This window comes from Anabrus simplex, chromosome 7 (assembly GCF_040414725.1).
Source record: "Anabrus simplex isolate iqAnaSimp1 chromosome 7, ASM4041472v1, whole genome shotgun sequence".
In the NCBI taxonomy this organism is placed as follows: Eukaryota; Metazoa; Arthropoda; class Insecta; order Orthoptera; family Tettigoniidae; genus Anabrus; species Anabrus simplex.
The window spans coordinates 163984609-164001961 of record NC_090271.1 but is presented as its reverse complement, the minus strand read 5'-3'; the positions used below and the strand labels follow the sequence as shown (position 1 = coordinate 164001961).

Below are 17353 nucleotides of genomic sequence, written 5' to 3'. Positions count from 1 at the left end.
TACAGTCTATGGATGTTCTGATCTGAGGTGAGGTATTCTTTTTGTGCTTTGCTTCTTCCATAGTGACTAACTTCACGTGGGATAGAATTTATATGGTCAGACAAGGATTTCATCATCTGCAGATAACTTACTATACTGTTGTTTGTTTCTTCTTCTCTCGATATACATTTGTCACCAGTCTTCTTAAGCTCCACCAGACCCTGCACTCTATTTGATGACAAGACAAAAATCTATGAGAATGTTCTTTTACATACTTGAACAAGTTCACCTTCCTCATTTGGAACTGTATAAATCGCCATGTACTGATGCCTACTCTCGGATGGTGTATCATATTTTCCATTCATGCGTCACTGAGATCAGCCCAACCAGATAGTTTTGCTGTTTACTGTGATCTACTTTGTACAGATCATTAAAAAGCTGCAACTTCACATTAGGAGAAAGTGATTTATAACTATAATAATAATAATGGAACTTACAAGACACTTCTTTTGGTGGTTGTTTTGCAGGAACTTGAACATTGCTTTTACTCACGCAAGAATTCCCTGAATCCTGCAGCTTCCTTCTTTTGTTAGATTCTTTCTATCTCCTTTTCTACCCCGTTTACGACTACTAACATCACTGTTTGCAGACATAACAAGGTGCTCTGATATCACAATGTAAACGTATTTCATCGAACATTTACCCTGACCTGAAAATAATACAACAGATGCACAGCTCACAGTCATTGGGAATGGCACATGTGTACACTGACCATAATATACGTTAGACGGGTTGTCACATAAACAGCACGCTGTCTATCAATGGCTGAGAAACCTACAAGGAACATCGCAGATACTTGGACAACTTGGGAGTGTGGGTTGGCGACCACGGGGCCCTTAGCCGAGTCCTGGCATTGCTTCCACGTACTTGTGCCAGGCTCCTCACTTTCGTCTATCCTGTCCAACCTCCCTTGGTCAGCTCTTGTTTTTTCCGACCCTGACGGTATTAGAGCATTCGAGGCCTAGGGAGTTTTTCATTTTCACGCCCTTCATGGCCCAGGCCTTTTTTCATCCGTTACTTCATTTTTCGAAGTGACGGACCCTGTATCTTTTCTTCTTTTTCCTCTCTGTCTAGCCTCTGTGGGTTGGGGGATGCAAACGAAAAATACACCCACGATATCCCCTGCCTGTCGTGAGAGGCGACTAAAAGGGGCGACCGAGGGATGATTGTACTAGAACCATGAAACTACTTTTGATTAGTACCATCACGCGGGGAACACCATGGGTTGCCTGTACTTGCAAGTAGTACCACTATATTAGGTACAAAATAGGTTTGTGATTAGTAGCAGCAGAGAGTGGGTCACTGTGGGTTTCCAGTATCCGTGAGTCGTACCCTTGTGAGAATCACCACGGGTCTGGGCGTTGCCTGTGATTAGTACCACTATATGAGCTGCACTGTGGGTCTGCGTTGCCTGTGCTTAGTACCCACTATGTGAGGAACACCACGGGAATACCGGCGCCCGTTATTAGTACAACTAGGTGAGGAACACAATCGGTTTGCGTCGCCTATGTGTGGCGCCATTATGTGAAAAGCACCATAGGTCTGCGTTACCTGTACGACGTCCAATACTTGTGAGTAGTACCATCGTGTGTGGAACACCGTGAGTCTACGCTACTTTTGATTAGTACCCCAACAAGACAAATACCATGGTTCTCCTTTACTAGCGACAAATACCATTATGCGGGGCCTCTGACCTGTATTTTGGACCCCTTTAGATAACAACAAGCATCCTCGATTCAGGATTGTGCTTTAGAAGTGATCTCCTGGTCAGTAATACTATTTTTGTGGTAGTTTTTGGGTAGGATCCACTGATTGTTTTAAATTCATATCCATTCATTCTTCATGCCATTTTTTATTTTGATCAATGGATGATTTAAAACTTTTAATTTGTCATTTCACTTCATACCATCAGGGGCCGATGACCTAGATGTTAGGCCCCTTAAAACAACAAGCACAGAGCTTGATAGCTGCAGTCGCTTAAGTGCGGCCAGTATCCAGTAATCGGGAGATCGTGGGTTCGAGCCCCACTGTCGGCAGCCCTGAAGATGGTTTTCCGTAGTTTCCCATTTTCACACCAGGCAAATGCCGGGGCTGTACCTTAAGGCCACAGCCGCTTCCTTCCACTTCCTAGGCCTTTCCCATCCCATCGTCGCCATAAGACATATCTGTGTCGGTGCGACGTAAAGCAAATAGCAAAAAAAAAAAAACAACAACAAGCGGTACTTAGACACTTTATTTTTTCCGAAAATGGCACTTACATCCTTTTTTTATTTCAGGTCTTCAGTTATTAATTAAAATTCTGAGAATTAGGATGGCAGTATATATTGCTTGAAGTGAAGTGGAGAGGGGAAGGCTCTTTTTTTTTTTTTTTTTTTTTTTTTTTACAGCATTGCCAAAACTACTTCATCTTGGCATTCCCACCTCCCAGTTTAAATTGTGCAGATATTTTCATTATCCTGTACACCCCTTTCTTCTTGTAAATAAAATTACTAATGTGCTCACTGATGTATGCAACAATGTGTGTATTTGCTGCTTCATTTACTGCCTGTGTGCTTGGATTTGCCAAAAGGCCCAGTTAAAATATATATATAAATGGAATAATTTAAATAATCCAATACTGTATTATTAATATTGTGATATTCATTGATAAGTTATTTCAGTAATAAATATAATAACCTTCATTATTAGTTCCTGTGCAAATTAAAAATCCCATTTAGGAAATTAATTCCTTTTCTGTGCATACCTCTTCACTGGAATCAGTTTTTTGGTTTGACTCTTTTTGGTGGATTAACATGAGAATCTGAAAAAAAAAAACATTAAATATTTGTATAATCTCCAGAAAAGTAAACACTAAAAATCATATATTTGTTATTATAAAACTGTGTCTCAATAGATCAAGGTTCGATAGCTGGTCAAAGAAAGCTGTTGCAAAAAATACCCAAATGCAAATATTACCAAGGAAAAACTGCCACATAATGTTTCCCCACTTTTGTTAATTACTTTGATAAAGGTATCTGTCGAGTTCTAATTTAGCTTCAGCTGGGTTAGAATTTCTTCTTTGGTAAACAGTCTTTGAGAGGGTTATCCATTGTACTGAGGTCTCTGAAAATGAAACTAGTGCTCTTTAATCTACATGTTTAAAAAGCCATACAAGAATTATTAACTCTTTATCACTAACGCTCCCAAGTGCTAGAGTATTATCACTCGCCTGCCATGCTGAACGCTCCAAAGCTCTTTTCACACTGGTGTTCATTAGAAGTGTGTTAAGAGAAATATTGAAGGATCTTGTAAAACCACACTGTATTCTCTTGACTCAGCAAGTTGTGAGGTCCTTGTTGACAGCTTTTTCTGTGTGTATTTCCCAAGCAGACCTACTTTATCAACATCGTCTTTCAGTTAAAGATTGTTCTTGTTCAAGTTCACACCATGTCTGATCGTGGAGTTGTATCGAAAGATATGAAACAATGTGAAATTGAAGGTAGGTTGGAAGTTAGTGCAGATAGTGAGCTTTCTAGTTGTGGTTCAGAATTGTATTCTGATGAATGTACTAGTGATGATGATTCCGAGAATCATGAGCATGAATAAATATTGTGTGAAGTTCGAGGGTCAGGGCTACAAAGAAATGTTACCAGTGATATCTTGAGTCTCAATATTCATTTTGATGAACTGAAAATATGGGAAAACAATACCGGTCCAAATCACGATTTACCTTCCGAGAGTTAAAAAAGGATTTTTTGAATTATTTGTGAGATCGGAATTTTATGAGCTAATAGCAGAGCAGACGAATATTCATGCCAAATATTTACAAAGAAAAACTAGCACTGTTGATACTACCTGGCAAGACACTAATGCTGACGAAATAAGGGCATATGTAAGAGTTCTAATTTATATGGGGTTGGTTGTTTTACCTGAAATAGACTATTACTTCCTGGGATTTTTTTGCATGTGCCCGTTGGTCAGGCAGTCAATGACACTGACACGGTTTAGGAAACTTCGGCAATATTTACATCTAAGTAGCCATGTAAACAGACCAACAATACAAGATGAACGTTACGATATTCTGTACAAAGCAAGACCAGCTCTGCAACATACCGAAAAATTCAGGAGTTTTTACACACCTTGCCGGGAACTCGTAGTAGATGAAGTTATGATAGGTTTTAAGGGAAGGTTTATCTTGAAGCAGTACCTCCCAGGGGAACCCATGAAATGGGGTAATCGAAGCATGGGGTATTGCTGACAGTGGAAATGGCTACCTTCTGAAATAAAAGATCTACAAGGAGAAAGAAACACTGGACCAGAATTTATTATTAGGAGAGCAGGTGGTTTTACACCTGACATTCATACTGGGGTAAGTGGCATCACGTTTACTTTGAGAACTTTTTCAATTGTGCAAAACTGATGAAATTATTACTAATCCATAACACCTATAGTTGTGTGACAATGAGGGTAAATAGAAAGGGTTGGCCTGATCAGTTTAGAAAATCTGCACAGTTGAATCTCAAGTGGGGAGAATGTAGGAAAATGCAAAATGAGGGTGTAACAGCAACAGTCTGGCAAGATAAACGTACTGTTCTTATGCTGTCAACAAATTCAGATTTTGTGAATGTTGGTACAGTGAAATGAAAAACCGTTAAAGGCAATGAAAAAATAGAAATTGCATGTTCTCGTGCTGTCATAAATTACACAAAATATATGGGTGGCGTGGACATCATTGATCAGAAAAGAGAATACTACAGGGTTGGGCAATCATCGAAAAAATGGTGGAAATTTATTTTTCATTTTGTGATCAATGTGTGCATTGTGAACTGTTTCATTCTTTGAGTAACCGGCTAGCTCTCACAGCTCATGGAAACAAACAGCTGAACTTCTGGCGCAACTTGGTGCAACAGCTAATCAGGAACTTCACGTCCTGCAAACGTACGGGCAGGAAAAGAAGTTTACCCATCGGTTGTCCATCCCCTAAATTATTTAATTCTCTTGTGAAGATACCTGGTCGTGTGTGCTTTGTGTCTACAAATGAGAAGTAGGGCAGCTTCTGGGAGAGGCAAACAACATTCAAATGTTAGCAGTGTGATCTACCACTGTGCAGGATTGTTTTTTTTTTTTTTTTTTTAATACCATCAGGAGCGATGTGTGGATATTCAAAATTAGGGTGAGTACACGTTTATATGCACGTTTATATGGTATTTGAAGGTGCTCAAATACATCAGCCTCGTATCGGTAGAATTACTGGCACGTAAAAGAACTCCTGTGGGACAAAATGCCGGCACCTCAGCGTCTCCGGAAACCGTAAAAGTAGTTATTGGGACGTAAAGTAATTATTATTATTACTATTATTATTATTATTATTATTGCACAATATTGTAGTGGATTATTAATCATATATACAGGAAATATAAATTTAGACACTATTAATTTACGGGTTCTTATATTAACTAAACTATATATACACACACAGCACATTTCATGATATAACCTCATAAATAATACGATCATTTGTAAATAATAATAATAATAATAATAATAATGATTTGAGCTTGATACTTGCATTATTTACCCATGGGTTAAAGAATATTGTTTTCAAGTTATATCAATCTATTACACTTGCATCTATATCCCCCTATAACTTGAAACAATTTCACGTTCTCCTCATGACCAGATTGTGCTGTATCATTAGTAGCCTCTCCTCCAGATGGACCCGTGGTAGTACCAGGTTTATTCTGCATGTGCAGCGGTTGGCTGACTCGCTGCAACTCCCATGTGTTGTCCTTGACAGGAGGGTTGGTCTTTAGTAAGTAGACCCCATGGTCCAGCTGCTTATCCACCTCAACGGGACCAACCCACATATGTGCGAGACCTGCGTGAAACCCTCCAGTCTTATTACTGACTGGGTGGTTACGTCGCAGTACTTGTTGGCCTGGTTTGAAGTTCTGGGTCTCTCAGACATCTTGAGGCTTGGCCTTGGCCTGGGTAAGGGATCTCTTGTTGGCCAAAGCTTGACGAAGTTGCGCTTATTCGGGTTGATTGTATATGGACGTTGCTTGATGGGTGAGAAAGTGCTGCATTGAACGATGTGTGTTACAGTGGTAGTCCATCCTATTTTATTGGAGATGACTTCCGGAAAGTCCTTTAAGGCACGTCTCAGCTCCTCTTCATCACTCAGTCGAAGATGCATTAACTGGATATCTTCCAGGTCTACGTTGACTTCCGCATCCTTGCAAGTCTGGAGATTCCCATCGTGCCAGGCGACCTTCAGACGTCTGTCTTTTCCCAAAGAAACTTCATGGGCTGCATAGTCTAGGATCTCGCTGCGACGTAAAGGCACTAGTAAAATAAAAAAAATATTTTAAAAATCTAGGATCACCTTCTATTTAGCTAGAAAGTCATGACCTAATATGATATCAGGTATTAGATTTTGAATCACTGCAACGTCATTTATAACAGACAGGTCCATGCATTTATCGGTTAAGTTAGTCCGTCCTTGGATGGAATAGGTTACCCCATCCACTGCTCCCACTACCCTTCTGAGGTAGTGAGGCTTCATAGCCGGTAGTAATTTGGCAACAGTCCCATTGACAAATGAATGGTTTTCTTGGCTGTCGAGTATGGCTGAAAAATTCTCGTTGCCTATCCTCAAGATGATAGCTGGGTGAGGTTGGCCTATTCTGCTCACAATCTGACCAGTCCCTCTCTTACTTGACCAGGGTTGTCTGTCGTGTCTTGAGGCACATTCCTGTTCCTGGTCCCATCCCCTCTCAATCCAGAATAGGCAGGACATAGTTTTCAGATGTCAAGGCTGGGCACTTGTTCTTCAGGTGTCCCATTCTTCCACACTGGTAGCACTTCCTAACTGTGCTGGTCTCTTCCGTAGTTTTGCTCTTGTGATCCTCTTCCAGCTGGGCGATGATTCTACGCAGATCAAAGGATCTCAGTTGTGATACTTTCACTAGGGGCCGAATCTTATCGTGGAGTAGCTCTGTGATGTCTGGTAAGATCTCGTTCTCACTTCCCTCTGGGTGCAGCCGCATAAAGAGCTGGTGCTTCTGGAGGATGAACGCGCTAGCTCTCGTGCCAGTGGGTTGTGCCTCAGTCAGTAGCTTCCTTTTCACAGAGTTCTCCACCCCTTCGGAATTGAACCTAGGAAGGAATTCTTTCTTGAAGTCCACCCAGTTTAAATTTGAGCCTTTCAAGTTATTCCACCAAGTAGCGATTTGCCCCTTTAACCGCGGTGTAATGAGTTGAACGAAGATGTCCTCTGGTAGATTAGTCCATCCTAGTAGACTGCGATGAAGCTAGTCGGATTCTTTTCTAGTCGCCCATGGAATTCCAGAAGTCTCTCTATGATCACCTTTGGATGTAGGTGTCCTGTATTGCCAGTTAAGTTTCAGGGGTTATAGGCATGTCAAGGCCTGTTCGAGTCAATCTATCTTCTACTGCATGAAGGATGCGTTCTCTTATATTCTGCACTTTTCCCTTGATGGCTGAAAACTGGTTTTCTAACCTTCCTTCAACAGCAGAAATACGGCTACCAAAATTTCCCTGATGGCAGAAATTCTCCCCTCAACCTGTTGCTTTATGCCGGAAACCTGGATTTCCACCTCCTCCTTGAGGTTCGAGATGACCCATTTCAGCTGGCTTACCCTACTATCCATCAGTTCAACCTGTCCCAGTTTTGACCTGATGTCCGATATTTGCTGCGTTAATCGATTGGTGACATCGCTAATTTGGGATGAAGTTTTGTCGTCTACGGTTGAAATTTTTGATTCTAGGCCCTGTTCTACTTTGTAAACCTGCGTGTATATTTGTGATATTTGTCTGGTTAAAACTGAATTAGCTTGAGAAATTTCGTCTAAAATTTTGTCTGAAAGTTTGTCATTTACTTTCGAAATTTGGTCATTGAGTGCGTGCATCATGCTCATTAAATTTGAATACATGGTGGTCATATTTACCTCCTCCTCTGTGGCTGAGTCCGATGTTTTGTCGACCTTAAAAAAACTTTTCGGTATCTTCGCCTTTGCACTTTATAAATTTCATTTTCCTTGTCCGTATTGAAGATCTACTTGTGATACAATTCCTTTAGTTTTGCCAATTGCCACCTTTTCAATACAATAAAAATATATTACAAACTTACATATTTATTATGATGTTTACATGGTACATGTTTCGCTCCTTTTCGTGAGCATCATCAGCCAAACTATCATTAATCTAAGATTGTGTAAGATCATAAAACAATTCTTTTGGTTCAAGATTACTCCTATAAAACTAATTGACAATCTTATAACATTTTAAAAGTCACACAACAATAAAATTATGTCTTAAGTTAACACTTTTTGTCTAAAATCTTCTTCAGTCCAAACATTTTATCGCCAAAACTCATCCGGTGAACATCTTTTAAAATTGTTTAAAATAAGAATAAAATAAAAAACTTCGAAATCTGGCTAGTTGTGTTGATTCCCGTTGCTTAACTTGTATAATTGTCATTAAAACTTCATAACAGTATTGAATATTTTCTGCAGTTGATAATTGTCATTATGGTCGATAGACTTGTTCTCGTTGCTGGAGTAACATTTATAAAATGTATTGTATTAATTTATATTATCAATGGGGTAAAATTGTTCGTGAACAAACTTGATGAAACACTTTTTGATGTGATATTGGATTTAAAATGTTCTTGAATGTTCCATAATGGCTCATTGGTGTATCTAATGAAAGATAAAAATTATATGTTTATGGTTTTGATTGTATTTCTGTATAACATCTTATTGGAAGAATTGTCACTTACTTGCCTTTCTGCTGCGTAATTGTTTGGTGTTACTCCTAGCCTCTTGAGAACTACTTGTTATCCTGTTTGCACTTCTTGTGTTGTATGAGTGAGTGTGGATGAGTTTACGTTTTGGCAGGGAGGGGGAAGGGGAAGTTAAGGTAGGCGGCGCATTGGTAGCTGCAGTAGACTGTGGAGGGGATAGTCTAGGGGAAGTGAGGGGAGGAGTTGAGTTTGTTTGTGTCAATAAGCCATTAACTTTTATTGGATTAAAATGTTTATAGAATTTATTTATATCTGATTTGAGTATTTGTATTAGTTCCGGTAATTGTAATAAGATGGGATTCTTTATTTCTATTTCGTCATTTAGGTTTTTATTTTTATTGTATTGTTGATCTAAATGAATGTATATGTTTTCCAATTCCGTCATTTCTTTTCCTTTTTCTACTCTTCTTAAGATTTTTAAATCCCTTTCAATAGTTGTAAAACTGTGTCCAGTTTCTTGCATGTGTGTACTCATTGCAGAATGTTTCCTGTGTTTGGCTGCATTTACATGTTCAAGATATCTTATTATAAAGCTTCGGCCAGTCTGGCCAACGTATGAAAAATTGCACTCTGCGCACGTGAGCCTATATATTCCAGATCCTTGATATTGATTACTATTTGTATTAACTTTATTGTGGTTGAAGAAAACGTTTCGGTTCGTGTTTTGGGTCTTGAAGGCAATGTTAATATTTTGTTTTTTGATGGTATTAGTGATTTGGTATATAGCTGGGTTAGTAAATGTGAAAGTTGCAAATTTGGATTTTTTATTTTTATCTGGTACAAGACTAGTAGCCAATTTTATTTTCACCTTATTAATGATTTTGTTAATCATTTCTATTTTGTAACCATTATTGAGTGCTAGATCTTTTATAAAATCAAGTTCTTTCTTTAAATTCTTGTTTGTTAGTGAAATTTTTAGTAATTTTTAGTAGTTTGATAACTGCATACGAGAGATAAATTGCCCGCAATAATTCCATTGTGGAGATTTATCTCCCATAGACTGTGCCTCTTATATAGGCTTCTGATAAGTTCACCTGCTTACACCCCAGCGTCAGTGGGTAGGGTCTGACACATCCCACTCTGATGAGTCTACTGTCAGACCTAAGACGAAATGCTGGTTAATAGAGCAAACGCCTGAAAAGCCTTACATCTGATGTTTTTGAGATCTTCTCATAACCTCGTCTGCAGTGATTTCTTCTTGTCGTTCGTCGGAAGTTTTCTCTTGGCGAATTTGTCTTTGAGTTGTTGTATGGACATATTTTCTAGTATCACTTGCATTTTGTTCTATTTCACACTTACACTTGCATTCACTCAAAAATTATTCTTTTATCCTGTCACGGTCGCCAGCTGATATATCCACAAAGACGCATACAAAATGCTGTCAGTTGTATACACTAATTTATTTACGAACTGCTGTTATACATTTATCACACAAGTCAATAAACCGCCATTTTGAACAACTGGCTATCGCAAAGCATAAGGAGACTGCACCGGAGGCATGTCAACTACCAACACAAGAAAACCAATTCACATACTTCAAACATGACTTATACACAGTCTCATCAAAACAACTCCTGTTAAACAATAACTCAACTCCACCATCAAGACTGCCTTCTTATATATGTGCCTGGCCAGTCTTTTAGAACGATGTCACAACATAACGTCTCGTAAATTCTAGTGTGTCTAATCGCCGTAGTTCCAATGTAAAGAACTTTCTACAACCATCTAGTGCCTTATTCTGGATATTACAGTGTGTTGCACAATATTGTAGTGGATTATACATGATATAGACAGGTAATAATAATAATAATAATTTATATACTATTAAATATGGGTTCTTACATTAACTAAATTCATATTTATATACAGCACATATTTCATGACATAACCTCCCAAATAATACGATCGTCTGTAAATAATAATACTAATACTAAATGGATGTAAACACTTCGTAGCCATACCTCACAGTCATAATGATGATGATGATGATGATGATGATGATGATGATGATGATGATGATGATGATGATGATGATGATGATGATAATAATAATAATAATGATTTTAGCTTAATACTTGCATTATTTACCCATGAGTTAAAATATATTGTTTTCAAGTTATATCAGTCTTTTACACTTGTCAACGAAATGCAAAAGAAATTACAATTATATCTTCATTTGTTTGACTTCTAGTTATTTTCTTTTAAAGGGTGGTTTTTATGCTGCTGTGCGTATTGGGATTTAAAGGACTCTGTCAGAAATCACTGTAATTATGGCCAGGCATCCGCCTTTAAGTGGGGAACGGCAATATTTCTTCATTGTTGCCTATTTAACTTAAATTCAAACTGGAAATTATATTTTCACAAGAACTGAGATGATGACTCCCCTTAGAAGGAAACAAAATAAATCCTATTAACTTTGCTGGTGCAAGTAGGCATTATACATTATATTCACAAAAACAATCGTGGCAGGAGTCAGAGAAGAAATAGGTGAGTATCTACCAGAAAATCAATTCAGATTCAGGAAAGGAAGATCAGCTATTAACGCCATACAATTACTACTCAGTAACATATGGGAAGTCCTTGAAAGAAGAGAAGTTTTTCGTAGTGTTTATAGACTTCACAAAAGCATTTGACTTCATAAATCGAGAACTTGTTACCCAGAAGCTGGAAGAAGCCCTCAACAGAAACAATGTGTGGACTAAAACCATAAAAACTATACTACAGTGGAACAAAATACGAATCTCTGACAGTATATCTCTCTCAAAACCGATACTTCAAACGAACGGGGTATTACGGGTTGAACCAATTAGCCCGTTACTTTTCATCCTGGCAGCAGAAGAAATAATGAGAATAACCCATAAGGAAGATGTATCGTACGCCTACGCTGATGATACAGTGATCGGATCAAGAGACATCACGCAACTACAAAAAGTGATAAAAGATATGGAGGAATAGTGCTACGAACGTAAGTTTGAAATTAATACATCAAAAACAAAAATGATGGTATTTAGGCAAGGAGGAAAGATCCCAGCAATGGCAGAAATATTCATGAAGAGGCAGAAAGTAGCTATAGTAAACGACTTCAAGTACCTTGGCATTACTCTGCAAACAAGTGCTAAATGCTTCACAAAATGTGTAACAGAGAAAGCAATACAGGCGGTACGGGCGATGCACGAAATCAGCTACATCAGATCACTCATTCTAGAGACGGCGAAGGCACTATTCAGATCAAAAATTATGCCTATACTAACATATGGGATAGAAATCATATGGCTGTACCTCACAGAAAACAACCTATCCTCTCTAGAAAGAGTAAAAGCTCTGTACATAAAAGAGCGATCGGTGTATCCAAGACTACAAGATCAAGACTCGTCTACCTCTGGTGCGAGCATCCTTCCTCATTGAAGACTTCAGAACACACCTGACCCTACCCAACACCAGAGTATCAGAAAATCTCCTAGCAACACTCAACAAAAAAAGAGAAGACATTCCTTCAGAATTCTTTGGAACTGGGGCCATGATAGACCGGACATGGACAACATCCAACTTCGAGATGAGGCATGTATTCACAAAACTTGCAGTACATGGTTTCCACCATCTAATTTGTACCAACACCTCATACCATGAACCGACAGAGACATGTAAGTGCAAACTATGTGGATACGTGTGTGAACGTTACCATGTAGAACTCTGCATCAAAAGAACAAAAACAATTAAAGAATATGCAATCCAAGGCGCAAGCGCACAAGTACAGTGTATATAAATGTATTCTTTTTCTCTTTCTGTATGGCTATTTGGCTGCAATAAATATATTATTATTATACATGAAATCATGCCAATTAGTACTACTGTATTTCCAAAGCTGCTGGTACCATAAATCGCTGCACAATAACGACAAGTACAAACGCAGTCCAAGTGATATCGCACGCTCTAGCAGTAATGCAATATTAGAGGTAAAGATTGCACCACTTCTGTTATGTGGTATTTGCTTTGCTTGCACTACACAGTTCAAAAAAATGTCCTTGTTTTGAATTGCTCAGTATCACTTCTTTTTCACTTTCTCTGGAACGCAAGAAACTGTCAAATTTCTGGTGCTATTCAATGTTGCACTGTGTTTCAGGTGTACCAGTATACTAAAACCCCAAAAGCACCAAAAAGTCAGTTTCATGGTATTGTTTCTTCAGCGACAATATGCTCATAGCTGCAGATGCAGTCTAATGCCCTGCATAGCTGCAGGGACCAAAAGGAACATTGATTAATTAATGTGTGAAGAGCTTGATACTTGCTCTTTCTCTTGTTCCGTTTTCTGAAAACGCACAATCTTGGGGCAGATGACCTTGATGTTTGGCTCATTAAAACTGCAGTTATCATATTAGGCATTAGACTTCTCTTTATTCTGAGGTGGATGTAACATTCTGAAGTTTTATTCAAAATAATGTTAATGATTTTTAAGAAATAGATCATGGGTGATAATGTCGGTCTGTATGTTATAGGTTTGAGCATATTCCTTTTGTGTTACAGGCATGCCAGAAAACACTTTTCCAACTTCGAAGATGATCAGTTGCAAGATGTTCAGCATTGTATGGCTTTGTTAGCATTTCCTACTAACACAGGTCAGTAGAAATTTTTATTTTTATCCTTTATACAAAGCGTAAATATCTCAACACTCTGCTCTTATTATTTATGATGATTGCTCATTACTGTAATAATAAGTAGTGCCTCGTAGCTGCAGTCTTTTCCATTATGAGCAGTAATTGTAAGTGGGTACATTCACCATATTTGGTATTTTCCAGAATTCCACTCCTGGCAGCCTCCAAAACAATTGCCTATTTTCCCCAAAAATTACCCATTTTAGGTAAAACAGCCAAAAGTGAATTTTATAGAGAAATGGAAAATATGTCAAATGTACCCATTTACAACAAAATAGGACTAAAAAGCCCAAAAATCTATTTTAAAAGAATATTAGTCGCTATCACTATTGCTATCGCTGTCAACTTCATTATTAATGAAATCAATTTTATGTACTTGCTTTTCATACAGGTAATATTTTCACTGTGCTATGCTATCAACTACTCAGTTTCAACTACCTCTAGAAAAAATCTGCTAATATACTAAAAATTCTAGCACATACATGTTAATAAAGATTTCTAATAATATTCCAACTATACCTTTCACTCTAATAAATAGAGATGGATATTGGAAGTTCTACTACTACAAATAAATACTCTATAACAGAATTACTTGGAAATAAAACAAAACCAATCAATGAAAGATTTGGATTATGGTTACTAACAGAAAATTTAAATAACTTCAATCTTATTACAAATATTGGAGATATTAATTACACAGATGAACAAAAATTACAGATTCTGCAGATTGCAAAGGAAACAACCAAGGAGAATTAAAATACTGAAAATTTCTCATAAAAAAAAAAAGCATGTGGTTCCTTTTAATAGTTATCTATGAAGCAAGTTCTCTAATTTTAATTTAGCAAGACATGGAGTTAAGGCAAAAATACCATATTTATTAAATTCTAATACACAAACATTTAAACTTGTTAAACAGATTTTAAAATAGATACAGATATTATAAATAAAAAATACTCAAATTCAGTTGTTATTCCATATAAAGTAGAATTAGCAGATGTAAAAATAAATACACTTTTAACAGAATTACAAAATATATTAGAAGAACTTTAAAAAAAAAACGTTATCTACTAGATTTAGATATAACACAAGATTATGCTGGTATTTTTAACAAAGAAGAAATATACAAATATTTAACAAATAATTTTAATTTTTGTATGCAAGGAAAATATAAAGAAGAATATAATGTAATAGTTAAAAATAGTAATTCTGTTGGAATAGACTGCTTAACTTGCATAAATTCTAATTCTAGAGTTAAAATCTACAATAAATTTATTTGCCAATTAACAAATCCTGGAGTTAATAAACAACTAGGAAACCATATAATAGATTTTTAAGTTATCCAGATAAAAAATTAAAATAAACATTGTCTTCTAAATTAGTTAAAGCGTATGGAATAACAAGACTGGAAGCAACAATTTATAATTATATGAACGAAAATTTCCAACAAGGAACAAAATTGTTTAGAATTATTAAACTCGAGAGAATATTTCCAGAACGCCATTTTACTCTGTTCCAATAGCTGAAATGTAGGAAAAATTAATGGCTATGAGCTTGCATTCGGGAGATAGTGGGTTCGAATCCCACTATTGGCAGCTCGAAGGTGGTTTTCCATGGTTTCCCATTTTCACACCAGGCAAATGCTGGGGCTGTACCTTAAGGCAGCGGCCACTTCTTTCCAACTCCTAGGCCTTTCCTATTCCATTTTCCCCATAAGACTTATCTGTGTTGGGGCGATGTAAAGCCACTAGCCAAAAATAAATTTGGATAATACCTTTACCTTAAGAGAATATTAAAATATTTTGAAGAAGAAGAAGAAGAAACAGAAGAACTAACTCTATTTTAAACAACAATGGATAGATTTTGCAACAAGTGGAGTTTATAAAATATATGCGTTTGTCGTAAACGATAAAGGCAAATGTACATATGTTAGTTTCAGGAGAACAAGATGGAATAAAAAATCTTTATATTGTTAAAGGTATTAATAAGATTAAATTTATAAATATTATAGGTAAAAGATCATCTTAAAAAAGGATTTATTTTTATTCCATATAAGAGTTTTGGACAAGAATTAGAAATTTTCTATTATCGTAAAGAAGAACCATTTTTGGAAATAAAAACAGATGGTGTTTCACTTTTAATACACACTCGTTTCCCTGAATAATTTATTTTAAAACACTATTTTTGAAGACACACTTTATTATATAAAGAAGAAGACAAAGAAACTTAGAAAGTTTACAAGATCGTTCAGGTTTGGTTATTACAAATATTTCTATTAAAACGTATCGGAGAAAGGAAGGATATATATTTAAATTTGAAAACACAAGATTATTTTTGTTCTAATTATTGTTTAGAGAAGGTAATGCACGATAGAAAAATAGATTTATATTCGTCTCGATAAATTAAAAACAACCCCGAATAAAAATAAAGATCAGCATTCATTGTTTGTGTTAATATATTTGTTTTATTGTTTAGTTTTGTTTATACACCCATATCTATTTTAACTGTTTCAAATTTTTCTGGTATAACAATATTATTCTCCTTAAAATAGTTTAGTATTTCTTTTGGATATTCTTTATAAATTCCAACTAAACTTGCTATATATTTCCGAATATAATAATTTCCAAACGTATACCAAGGATGAATTGAATTTCCATCTTCTGCACAGTAAATATGGTAAACATTATAATCTAAATACGTAAATAATAACAGAAACCATTCCTTCTCCATAATCTCTTCGGTTATATATACTTCTACATCTTTTTCCTGAGGTACTCTCTCTTAAGGTAATATTAATTTATACATTTATTAGCAAAAATATATATTAACTAAAGGATATTTACCTAAATCTAGATACCACCAAAACACTGGTTTTAAAATACATTAAAAATGATGAAGAACCAAAGAGTAGCCAGCAGTTACACATGCATCCAAACACTATTTTTATTGCTAATATTTTATTTTTTTTTAAATCGTTGATTTTTTAACTATACGGCTCAGGCGGCAGTGCACCGGCCTCTCACCGCTGGGTGCCGTGGTTCAAATCCTGGTCACTCCATACGAGATTTGTGCAGGATAAAGCGGAGGCGGGACAGGTTTTTCAACCAGTACTCCGGTTTTCCCTGTCATATTTCATTTCATCTGTCATTCATTAATCATTGCCCCAGAGGAGTGCAACAGGCTTTGGCAGCCAGCACAATTCCTATCCTCGCCACTAGAAGGGGGTTTCATTCATTCCATTCCTGACCCGGTCGAATGACCAGTAAGCATACAACGTGTAGAACTATCGCCAACCGAGGTGTTCATGTGAGGTTGAATTACAGCGCCTCTAGCGGCAAATATAGCATCCACAGGGCGGACAGCTTTGAGTGGCTATTGGGCAGACCTTGTATTCCTTGTAGGCTGAGGGCTAGTATAGATCTAGTCGGATCTAGTTTATTGTGTTCAATTTTAAGAATAAGGTATATTTTTGCTCTAACCTAATACAATTTGTAAAAAATACGGCCATAGAATTAATTGAGATATACTTCCCTATTAAAACGTAATGATAAATAGGCTATGTTGCTAGATTTTTAACCTATTTATTGCATACAAGTCATGTTCGCCATCCCTGTACTTAAGTTAGATAGCGCTGGCAGCACAAACTCTGCCTTGTCACGCTGCGAGTTGGGGATGGAGTATTTAAAAAGTGCGTTGAGAAAAAGCAAATACAGACCCGAAATGAACAAAGAAAGACAACAGCCATATTTATCTAACACCTAAATATCCGAGAGAAACAATCTGCTCCAGTATCCCGCAAAACATGGACAAAAATATCCGAGTACATAGAGAAAAACTATTGGTTCCGTATCCAGCGTGAAAT

At 36.8% G+C, this 17353-nt stretch overlaps 1 protein-coding gene across 1 annotated transcript in view; it reads left to right on the top strand.

Moving 5' to 3' along the window:
• Positions 1–17353, top strand: part of Kaz (Katazuke) — a 127750-nt gene that overhangs the window by 48231 nt on the left and 62166 nt on the right. Inside the window, exon 5 of the mRNA XM_067151425.2 lies at positions 13367–13458. Coding sequence (XP_067007526.1) covers positions 13367–13458 — 92 coding nt within the window. The remainder of the gene's footprint in view (positions 1–13366; positions 13459–17353) is intronic.